This window comes from Salvelinus alpinus, chromosome 15 (assembly GCF_045679555.1).
Source record: "Salvelinus alpinus chromosome 15, SLU_Salpinus.1, whole genome shotgun sequence".
In the NCBI taxonomy this organism is placed as follows: domain Eukaryota; kingdom Metazoa; phylum Chordata; class Actinopteri; order Salmoniformes; family Salmonidae; genus Salvelinus; species Salvelinus alpinus.
In genome coordinates, this window is record NC_092100.1 from 33571787 (window position 1) to 33583924 (window position 12138).

Sequence of the window (12138 nt, forward strand, 5' to 3'; positions counted from 1 at the left end):
GGAAAACATAACAGCCTAACCAGGTCTACTTGGGCGAGTAATGTTCAGTGAGCTGTTCTCTCTCACTTAGATGTCTGGAAGTAGTTAGCTTGGGTGCTTGACTGCTGTTAGTACATTCGGATCAACCCTTAAAGAGATGGGTGGGGCTAAAGTTTAAGAGGGTGTGGACGATGCTGAATGGGTGTAGACAAAGAGGGCTCTCCAATAGTAGTACCAAAACATTAAAAGGCCATTTTCTCAAAAGTAAGTTTACAAGTTTACCAACTTTCAAAGAAAAATAACTTTTCCATTGTTCCTCAACTGTAGTGTATGATATACCATTTTGTAACTCTGAGTCTCTACTTTTATCCAATATAAAAAACGCAATTTCAAATTTTCCTACATAATACCGATTTGAGCCGGTCGGTCACAAATATGGTATTTTGGCTGAGAGGAGGATGCAGGTGGCTTGCCAGCATGTGATTCAGGTGCTCTGGTATCATGGCATGAGTGATAACAACACCACTGTGCTGTCTGGGACACAATGTACCTGAGGAGTTTTTGCACTTCACGTTTTTTTGAGGGGTGGTTGGCGACTTGATAGGAGACGTTTCTGGGTCTGCATCATCGCTCTGGCTTTGGTCAATGTCACTTTCCTCTGGAACTGAAATATCTACACCAAGCGCAAAACAGGTCAGCAAATACCACATTCTAGACACCTGTCACGATTCAAAACAGGTCAGTAAATACCACATTCTAGACACCTGTCATGATTCAAAACAGGTCAGTAAATACCACATTCTAGACACCTGTCATGATTCAAAACAGGTCAGTAAATACCACATTCTAGACACATGTCATGATTACAATTCTGAACCCTCATTCTATATTCAAATAAATAGCCCAACATTCCTCTTTAGAAGCATCAATAAGGACATAAATCCCCCCATCTCCACAGTGCAGATTAGCTGGCTTACCTTGTTTAGACACAGTGGTCTCCTCTGCCTTGTCCGTCTTGCCCTCTCCCTCAGCAGGGATCTTGCTGGTGATGGGACTGGTGACATATAACTTGTTTATGTCCAGGGTGGTCTTGCTGAAGGGGGACATGGAGGAGTACATGCTTGCATAGCCGTTGGAGGAGCAGCTGAGGGCGGCCAAGTCCAGAGCCTTTCCCCCAGTGATGATAGGGATGTTGAGTGAGAGTTTACGCCGGCGGTTGGGGGACGATGTCTTGGTGATGGCCAGAGGAGGGGGGGAAGAGAACTTACGGCTGGCCCTGGGGGATTTGGGTGGCTCCCCATATAGGAGTTTATTGTTCTGACTGCTGGCGAAGAACAACTCCAGGGATCTGCATCAGGGAAAACAACACATTTTATTCTAATCAGAAGAATGTATTGTAGCTATGTACTTCAGTACTTCAGTGTGTTGCAAATATCTAAGACATCTGAATTATACATGTCTTTCTGTGTTAAATATAGAAATCAATACATTGTCAACAGCGACAATACAAGGCAACATGGTGTTTCTGCAATAAAAGTAAAAAATCTGATACAATGTTGCAGAAGCCCTCTCCCACTCACTGCCACCCTCCTCGAGACCTCACGAGTTCCCATAAATAGCACAGCAATTGACACCGCGAGCGAGCAGCCATGCTGCTGACACAAGCATCAGAGTGGCGGTGGCTCACAGAGACATGACAGGCTCCACAGGAGAACATGCTGCAGGGTGTGGGCATGGGGAGGGGGCTCCCCCTGATAAGAGCCTGGGAGCTGGGCTCACTATCCTAGGCCGGAGAAGGGGTCTGCTCTGCTCTGGCCGACAACACGGACCATAAATATTTCATACTATAGATCCTCTGCAGACCAGGGGAGGGTGGGGTCCTGCAGCAGAGAGACCGGTTGCTAAGGTGACAGCGACAGAGCCCCGCTGAGACGCTCTTAGGCAAGCAGGAAAAGAGTCTGGGCCCAATTACTGCCTTCTCACACAGAACACACCACACTGACACACACAGACATGACCTCTCCTCACCTCACCTCACCTTCCCTCACACACACGCACACACGCACGCACCCACCCACCCACCCACCCACATCAAAACATAAATGCACACACACACATAGACACACAGACACAGGACGTGGTTAAAAATACCTAATACTGTGGGCTGTGGAAGTAGAGCTGTGAGGGAATCAGTGGTGGGCTAAAAGAGATAGAGGCAGCCAGAGGAGGCCAGAGGCTGCTGGGCCTGTCAGGAGATGTTATCGTCATCAGCCCTAACTACAGCCCTCTTTACTGTGTCGGGGACATTGCAATGCAAAAACACTGACAATGTATCTTCTTTAAACAGCTAAAGCACCACGCATGAGATAGATCTAGACATTCTGCTGACTGTGTTTGTCAAAGTCAAGGCTAAAGCACTAGCAGCTCCTTTATGGCCTTACCGGGCTGGGATGGCACTGATGGGTTTCTTGTAGATGGTGATGAGTTTGTCCAGCACCACGTTGGCGCTGGTGAACACGCGGTAGGAGTGCAGGAAGGTGTTGAGAAAGTCAATGGAGAGGAAGCGCAGGTCTGTCAGCCTCTCCAGGAGTCTCTCCACGCTGGCATAGCGGATCTGCAACACCTTACACGAGTTCATCATCTTACTGAAACGGATGTCCACGTCGTCACAGTACAGGCTGGCGTCGGACCTGCTCACAGAAAAACACACAAACACATATGAAAACACTAGAACACGCAAATAAAGACATCACAAAGATCTGCCTGTTGCATGAACATCTCATTGACTGTTTTGCTGTGATTGTGAATGGGGCTCACTTGATCATCTGTGGCACGGTGACTTTAGAGTTCTCCTCAAATGCGTTCATCATAAGCCCATTGCAGCGGATGTTGTCTATGCACTGTAAGAGAGAAGAAGAGAAGGAATGAGGGAAAGGAAAGGTGTGAGTACAGTCACTCTGCAGACAGACACCCATGTCTCCCTGGTGGAGAGAGACAGATGCAATGCATGCAGAGCAGAACAAACGTGCCTGGCTGATGTCACTGGTCCAGGCAGATTTCTCCTGCCGCGAGGAGGCCACCAGGATCACTGTAAACGACTGGCCTTCTTTAGGCTCCACCACGATCTTAAAGTCCAGATGCTCCATGTCCTGTACACCCTTGTCTGGTTTGGCTTTGGGCAAAACAAAAACAGAGGTGAATAGGAGAAATGGGTCATTACTATGGCATAAATGAGAGGTTTATTGTACTTCTAAATGATGAAGAACAGATGAAACTTGCAGGGAGTCTATAGTATAGCTCATCAAATTGTGCCACTACATCTTGTACCATATCTTACACTGTGCATACAGGAATCATACATTATACAGCACCGTATACATGCTCCATATTTCAGTGAGGTAGGAATGAAACATTGTGGTGCTTACACTCATCATCTGTCCCCTCGGGGTCTTCCAGAAGAGTGCAGTCAATAAGAGAGACCACGCCATTCTGAGAACAACAATATGCATTAGCACACTCACAACCACATTCCATAAATCCCCTCCACTACTGAATAATCAATAACAATATCACTGACATTATTATGTAGCTCAACAACTTTCAACACGTGTAGGACTACAGGTCAATAAACAGATGAAATCAGATACAGTCAAATGACCAACTGACCAAAACTGGTGCGGCAGGGTAGCCTAGTGGTTAGAGTGTTGGACTAGTAATTGAAAGCTTGCAAGATCAAATCCCTGAGCTGACAAGGTAAAAATCTGTCATTCTGCCCCTGAACAAGGCATTTAATCCACTGTTCCTAGGCTGTCATCGAAAATAAGAATTTGTTCTTAACTGACTTGACTAGTTAAATAAAGGTAAAATATATATATTTTTAAATCGCCCTCTTGTGGCCTCATGGGTGGAATTGTATTAATACTTATCATCATTTCATAATTAATAAACCTTTACAAAAACCAGCTGGAAATCCGGTGTTTCTATGTCAAACGTTTTTTTTATTTTTTTCAGTCTTCTGTGATGTATATAAAGTATAATTTTGGGATGAAAACTTACAATGTACACATTTTAACTCTATATCTGACATGGTACAGGTGTTTTTTTGTTTTTTTTACCCATAAACATGTGTGTGAGGTGTATACTTTTGTTACAAAGTAGATTTGTTTAAGACTACCAAGAAACACTCTGTGTGACCCTGATTTAGCCCAGTGCAGTAAAAGGATTTATTAATTAATAAGGCCTTCTTTTAAGGGCCTAGTTTTAACCTAATACAGAGCCTGAAACTCAAGGTTTTCAGGCCTGAAAGTCACATTATGATGGCTTGCAAAGTGATGTGCAATTCCTATTGGAATCCAGCCAGAGTGGGTATATCTAACATTTTGAATGAATGACTGCAAGGTTGGGAAGACTAAGATATGAACCAACTTAACTGGACAACCATTTCAGTAATGGGTGCAATAAGTCCACGTAACAGATTGGATGAGTATAGAAAAATGTACACTAGTGTACAAAAGTTTGGGGTCACTTAGAAATGTCCTTGCTTTTGAAAGAATATCACATTTTTTGTCCATTAAAATAACATCAAATTGATCAGAAATACAGTGTAGACATTGTTAATGTTGTAAATGACTATTGCAGCTGGAAACGGCTGATTGACTTAATGGAATATCTATATAGGCGTACAGAGGCCCATTATCACTAACCATCACTCCTGTGTTCCAATGTCACGTTGAGTTAGCTAATCCAAGTTTACCATTTTACAAGGCTAATTGATCATAAGAAAACCCTTTTGCAATTATGTTAGCACAGCTGAAAAGTGTCGTTCTGATTAAAGAAGCAATAAAACTGTCCTTCTTTAGACTAGTTGAGCATCTGGAGCATCAGCATTTGTGGGTTCAAAATGGCCAGAAACAAATAACTTTCTTCTGAAACTCATCAGTCTATTGGTGTTCTGAGAAATGAAGGCTATTCCATGCGAGACATTGCCAAGAAACTGAAGATCTCGTACAATGCTGTGTACTACTCCCTTCACATAACAGCGCAAAATGACTCTAACCAGAATAGAAAGAGGAGTGGGAGGCCCCAGTGCACAACTGAGCAAGAAGAAGAGTACACTAGAGTGTCTAGTTTGAGAAACAGACACCTCACAAGTCCTCAACTGGCAGCTTCATTAAATTGTACTCACAAAACCCCAGTCTCAACGACACCAGTGAAGAGGCGACTCCGGGATGCTGGCCTTCTAGGCAGAGTTGCAAAGAAAAAGCCATATCTTAGACTGGTCAATAAAAATAAAAGATACTCTGCCTAGAAGGCCAGCATCCCGGAGTCACCTCTTCACTGTTGACGTTGAGACTGGTGTTTTGTAGGTACTATTTAACTTCTCTAGGGTGTGGGGCAGCATTCGGAATTTTGGATGAAATGCATGCCCAAATTAAACGGCCTGTTTCTCGGGCCCAGAAGATATGATATGCATGGTAATTTGGATAGAAAACACTCTAAAGTTTCCAAAACTGTTAAAATAGTGTCTGTGAGTTTAACAGAACTGATTTGGCAGGCGAAAACCTGAGAAAAATCCATTCAGGAAGTTTTTGTTTTGGTTTGTAGTTTTCTATTCAATGCCATTACAGTATCCCTTGACTTAGGACTCAACTTGCAGTTTATATGCCTTCCACTAGATGTCAACAGTCTTTAGAAAGTGTTTCAGTCTTGTATTCTGAAAAATTAGGAAGTAAGAGCAGTCTGAATGAGTGGACCCTAAAGTTTCACGGAGCTTTTTCTTGCGCACAACCGAGAGAGTGCGCTTCTTGTTTACATTTTATATTGACTACGTTATTGTCCGGTTGAAATAGTATCGATTATTTAGGCTAAAAACAACCTGAGGTTTGAATATAAACATTGTTTGACATGTTTCTATGAACTTTACGTTTACAATTAGGATTTTTTTTGTCTTCCTATTTTGACTGCGTTTGAGCCTGTGGATTACTGAAGAAAACGCGCGAACAAAACTGAGGTTTTTGGGTATAAAGAGACTTTATCGAACAAGAGGAACATTTATTGAGTAAATGAATGTCTGCTGAGTGCAACCATATGAATATCATCTAAGGTAAGGGATTAATTTTATCTCTATTTCTAAATTGTGTAACTGTTCTATCTGGCTGGCTACTGTTTGTAATGATTTGTCTTGTGGGCTATGTTTCTCATAGTCGTAATGTATGCTTTCGTCGTAAAGCATTTTTTAAATCTGACACCGTGGTTGGATTCACAAGAAGTTAATCTTTAAACCTATGTAAAATATGTTTTGTTTTCTGAATTTTTATAATGATTTTATTTCTGTATTTGAATTTGGCGCCCAGCAGTTTCACTGGCTGTTGAAGAGGTGGGACGCTACCGTCTCACGTGCCCAAGAGAAGTTTAATGTAGCTGCCAGTCCAAGTTCATCATTTTGATGAACTTGGACTGATGATAAAATGATCAACTTGGATTAGCTAACACAACATGCCATTGGAAAACAGGAGTGATGGTTGCTGATAATGGGCCTCTGTACGCCTATGTAGATATTCCATAAAAAGCTACAATAGTAATTTACAACATTAACAATGTCTACACTGTATTTCTGATCAATTTGATGTTATCTTAATGGACAAAACATTTGCTTTTCTTTCAAAAACAAGGACATTTCTAAGTGACCCCAAACTTTTGAATGGTAGTGTATGTTATTTATGTATGAGTAGCATAAGATTAATTAATCAATCAATGTACATGCAAAAACATAGATATTGAAACAAACAATTCTAAAAACCAACCAGCACTAGAGAATTCTGGGAAAAATAATGTTTTTTTATTTAACAGTGGTTAATAACACTAACACTGGGGTTCTTTTACACTTTACACATCATGAGTGTTAATTTAACACCTGAATAAACAAAAAATGTTACACTAAAAAGGTACGGCCAATTTGCTGTGTATTAACTAAAGCCTCATCTGTGTATTGTATCCCCTGAATGTTATTTGATTTTACATTAAGCTCTAGGAGTTTGGTCAATGATGCATCTTGAGAGATTGTATAGCAGGCTCAGCAGCCCAGGGCACACCCACCTTGGTGAGGTGCAGTTTTCCTCCAGAGCCCCTGGTGCAAATAATGACATGCTTAGAGAAGAGGAAGCACTGCCTCTCCCCCTCCTTTTTCAGAGACAGAGAGCCCAGTCGCCCACGGGTGATCTTGCCCTTCTCACTCATTGGCACCTGGATGAGAGAGCCTGTATGGCAGGAGGGGGAGAGAGACAGCAGGGGGCCCTGTCAGTGACGAGAGGCCCACAGATCAACTGTACTGCAAGACTGGGAGAGGCCTCCCCTCACCTGTTCACTGACTGGGGGGATATATACATACTATAGGGTTAAACCATTTCTCTATATGTTTTGCCTCTTCTTCTTTAAACGTCCATCAAAGACTGTTGGGGATGTATGACATTTACAAACCCTGACTCATCGTCGTATTGCCTCCTAACAGTCTAATTACCCTTGGAAATGAAAGATTTGGCCCACTTTCAGTACATGCTGTTCTTCAGAGACAGACAGGATTATATGGCCCAACCCTCTGGTTAAGTCTTTCCCTTATGGAGGCTCAGGTAGGGCTATGGATGTTTGAAGTTGTGAGAACACAAAGGGGCTGGCAGTCAAACAGTTGAGAGGCAGAAAATCCATCTCTATGATAGTGTCCTTATGTGGGATCTGGGGTTCCTTTGTGGATCTTCTCTGGGGGCTTACCTTGTCTGACGAATGTCTGGCTGGTGTCAAGGAGGATCTCGCAGCCTTCTACGATCATGCGCTCAATGGCCAGGTTCTTCCTGATGTTCTCTGTCTCGCTCACCTCATCATGCATGATTCTAGGTGCAGATTTGGAATGTCATTGTATTCACTTTGTCAGTGTGTATACATTCTGTACAGTAAGCAATTATCCTACTGCGTTTCTGTTGAACAACTTAGGAAAGCGCTGATTAACTGGGGTGTCCTGTGTGCTGCTTGGTGCAATAAGGTGGTAAGGCAGGTATACCTGGACAGCTCCTCCAGCTTTGACTTGGCATAGTCCAGACTCGTCCTCTCCACATGCTCATGTGGTGTGTGGGCCAGGAGCTCATGGAGTGTAAGAATGTAGCGGGGAATCTGGAATGACAGGGAATGAATAGGGGCAGGTGAGTCACACACACTTGCATACAAGATTGCGTGCAAACACACACACATACACAAACTCGTAGCAGCAGATCAGTGGGGAGCTCTATGCACATCCACAGTCATCAGCAGAAATGTATTACCAACACAGCAGAGCCCAAAGTAGACCCCAGTGGAGCAGACTGCACTGAAACTGCATGCCTTGCCAGAAAAGAGCCATTATGAAAACCTGAGCATCACAAACAACCGGTTTATGTGGTTATGAAAAACATAACAGGGATATTCTGAGCAAAGGCATGTGAGACAAATGGCTGCTGTGTTGTCAGTGATCAGTGGTGGAGACTTTGTCTGAGCAGAGAGAACTGTTTCAGGTATGAGACAGGGTTTGGACAGTCAATGAGAGGACAGTAGAGTGTACAGTACTGTATGCCCACCTGGAACATGGGGTAGGTGAGGAAGGTCTCCAGAGTCCTCTCCTCACAGTCGGGCTTGGCCTCATACTGCTTCAGCAGCTTGTCAAAGTCTCGGTTCTGCTTACAGTGGGCCAGAATCTGCAGACTGTACTGGTGGTTCCTCACAAACTCCTGGTAGATGTTTAGCATGGGCAGTAGAATATCAAACAGGTCCGCTGTGGAAAGAGGACCAATGAGAGATTGAGACACTGAATGAGAGATTGATAGATGATATTGAGGACAATTGGGGCATATTATTACCATAGTATTATCATATTCATCCATCCATTTGGGTGATCCCCAAAAAAGGAGTTTAGTCTACTTACCCAAAACTAATGTTGGCCAGCTTGCTATTCTTGCTTTCAACCCTTGGTAGAATATTTGATGCAGAAACATGATGGTCTCACTAAAGAAAAGGGTAAATCAACAAGACTCTAAGTATCCATTCTGAGAAAAATATACACTAGCCATAGTTATGTAAAAAGGATTCAAACATGCAAACAGCGAATATGCCTGTATTTGCAAGTGTGTTTAAATGTTATATCGCTGCACTTGTCTCTTGACAGGTCATCATTGCAAATAATAATCTGTTCTTAAGGTTAAATAAATAAAATAAATAAACATCTTAGAATGAGGCTTTGACATAGTATATTGCCATCACATCTTACTGTCTTTATGTTCTCATTATCGACCATAGTTGTAAAGCATGAACATAAAGTCCGACAGCATTGAGACAGTCATATCACTGTCTCCCTGAGAGAGGTGAGAGACAGCAGTGTGAGTGGTTAGCTTGGTGTGATCATCTACAGCTGCACACCTGTTGAGGAAGATGCTGCTGACGTCGTCGTGGGTGATGGGTGGTTTCTTGGAGCTGGCGGCCATACGGAGGGGTCGAAGGAAGTTGTTGACCAGGATGTGGAGCTGCTGGACATACTCAGCCTCAGAGTCCAGCATGCTGAACACCACCTGGTTCCTCTTCCTCATGCTCTCTGCATGGGGTGACCGGATGTAGTCCTGGATGATGGTTTTCCACTTCCTCCTGCACATCCAGCCTCGCAGGAAACTCTGCACCTAGTGGACCACGGGAATTGTGGGGAATGGAAGGTGATTATTTTCCCCCAACATTAGCAAATATACAGAAAATAGAATCAAAAATATTTTGTGTAAAATATGTACTTTTTTGATTTTCTTGAGTTCAGAGTCATCATCTTCGCTGGGTTCGGCTGTTGGACTTGACTGGATCTTCCCGTTGTCTTTGTGCAGCCCAGAAAGCTGCCAAAGAGAACATCCACAGACAGGATAGACCAGTCATCATCCCTCACAACCTGCTCTCCAAGTTTCCTCCTCACTTGCCAGCGTATTAACAAAGTGACTGTGTCAAATGAGATTAGAGGCTGTCAGAGCTGCCAGCTCTGACATGTGGTAGTGGTGGTAGATATACTAACTCTATTCACCTGGCTGATATCTCTACATCAGCACTCATTTCCATTGGTTAGAAATGCAGATGTACTGTGCATACAAGATACAATCTTCGGCAAATCATTCGCAAGGAGATTCCTGCAAAAATATTATTTGAAGATGATAAATGCATTGAAAAGCCATAAATGTGTTGCACAAAAGAGCTGAGAGCTACTCAGAACTGTCTGAAGGTAAGTGTCCCCATTTACTTTGTATAGACTGATATAGTTTATTATTATGTTTGTGAGGGGGGTGTGGGGGGTGGGATGGTTGTGGTGGGGGGGGGGGGGGTGCACCGTGTATAATAAAGCCCTGTTCATGCATATTCAACACACCATTTCATTTCAAGCCCCACATTTGCACATTAAAGTAAAATGACTATTTGATCTGAAGAATACAGCAGGGAGCATAGTTTTATTGGAGGGATTATTTATGAGTGGAGATGCAAAGTGGAGCCCGGTGGGTCTGCACACATCTCTTTGTGACAGAGTGGCGCTCCCATTTCTCCTCTCCCAATCTCTCTCCCAATCTCTCCCAATCTCTCTCCCAATCTCTCTCTCTCTCTCTCTCTCTCTCTCTCTCTCTCTCTCTCTCTCTCTCTCTCTCTCTCTCTCTCTCTCTCTCTCTCTCTCTCTCTCTCTCTCTCTCTCTCTCTCTCTCTCTCTCTCTCTCTCTCTCTCTCTCTCTCTCTCTCTCTCTCTCTCTCTCTCATGATCAAATAAGATAGACATAAAGAAACAACTAGCACAGCCCTTATCCATTTCAGTTCACTCAGATGACAAAATCCTAGAAATCTTGAGCGGTGCTCCTGAGAGACATTTAACTGTACTGTAGTTGCCCCACACAAGCTCCAATCCATTTCCTGTTCAGTATGGCATAAACATAACAATCCCCCACCGAGGCAGAAATAATCATTATGAATATTACCTCTGATTTTAGCCGTTCAATCTCTATTTCCCCGTCCTCTATCTGTTGTCGAAGTTGCTTAGCAACCGTTTTCTCTGTCTCCACGATCTGGAGTAGATGGAGATACTTCTGCATGAGCGTCTCATGCTCTGTGGCCAGGTTCCTGTAACTGTGGACAGGAAACACACACTCACACACACTGCAGCAACTCACCACAGACATAATTCCAAAGCTCCAGACACACTCAAGACTCTATATGCTCCCCCACATGCAGACTGTATACATCCACCAATCCACCCCCGCCCCACAGACACACCTGTACCCATACAGCACTCTCAGGTGTGTAGGTCTATGCACATTCACATAATGGAGTGCTATAAAATATTAATATCCTTTGTGTTCAGTGAAGTGTAACTACAGTAGATTGTCTCGGCAGATAAGCAACCAAAATACAGCAGGCCCATTTGGTTTAGAACAGGAATGGGCAACTTTTATGGGGGTAGGGGCCACAAAAAATGGGCCATAGTGGCTTGCGGGTCTGCGTATCCCCCCCATTTAGCTGCAATTCTACTCATTTTGCCATTGGGCAGAATGTTTTTCCCTCAGTTTTATAGCAAATTTTCTGCAATTATACACATTTTGGCATGGGTGGAGAGAAATGTTTGCAGTTTTTAATATTATATCTGAGTGAGAGTGACTAACAAAATCAATGGGGGCCGGGTCGGTAATGCAACCATGATTACTACAGGTTTAGATAGCTGGCCGATAGACACATTTTTTATATAAATAATGTTAGCTGACATGGGCTAATCGAGTGACTGTCAGTAGGCAGGTTTCAGTTGACCCAGGTTTATTCAACAAAAGCAATGTCGCAAAAAATATCATTGCGACATGTATAATGGAAATGGTAGATAGAGAATCCATTTTTATCTGTTAGACAGGGTTGGATTTTTCTTTTGTCTAACTGTATTTACTATGACAAATGATGATGGAAACTGTTTTTCGAATAAATTATGTTTGCCGAAAATGTTTTAAGGTTGTCATGACTTCGGCCGAAGTCGATGCCTCTCCTTGTTCAGGCGGTGTTCGGCGGTACCTCATCCAGTACAACAGGAGTCCTCACTAACCGTCCCTCCTGTACCCGGTTCCGGTACTCGCCTTTCCCGGAGAGTATGAT

At 43.2% G+C, this 12138-nt stretch overlaps 1 protein-coding gene across 1 annotated transcript in view; it reads right to left on the reverse strand.

The window, feature by feature from the left end:
* Nucleotides 1-12138, reverse strand: part of LOC139539946 (ras-specific guanine nucleotide-releasing factor 1-like) — a 40339-nt gene that overhangs the window by 17105 nt on the left and 11096 nt on the right. The window contains exons 3-16 of the mRNA XM_071343386.1: nucleotides 10983-11130; nucleotides 9774-9869; nucleotides 9415-9668; nucleotides 8924-9003; nucleotides 8580-8773; nucleotides 8030-8139; nucleotides 7744-7862; nucleotides 7075-7235; nucleotides 3405-3468; nucleotides 3009-3151; nucleotides 2797-2879; nucleotides 2421-2669; nucleotides 957-1327; nucleotides 530-652 (exon numbers count right to left, since the gene is read on the reverse strand). Of these exons, the coding sequence (XP_071199487.1) occupies nucleotides 530-652; nucleotides 957-1327; nucleotides 2421-2669; nucleotides 2797-2879; nucleotides 3009-3151; nucleotides 3405-3468; nucleotides 7075-7235; nucleotides 7744-7862; nucleotides 8030-8139; nucleotides 8580-8773; nucleotides 8924-9003; nucleotides 9415-9668; nucleotides 9774-9869; nucleotides 10983-11130 (2195 nt within the window). The remainder of the gene's footprint in view (nucleotides 1-529; nucleotides 653-956; nucleotides 1328-2420; nucleotides 2670-2796; nucleotides 2880-3008; nucleotides 3152-3404; nucleotides 3469-7074; nucleotides 7236-7743; nucleotides 7863-8029; nucleotides 8140-8579; nucleotides 8774-8923; nucleotides 9004-9414; nucleotides 9669-9773; nucleotides 9870-10982; nucleotides 11131-12138) is intronic.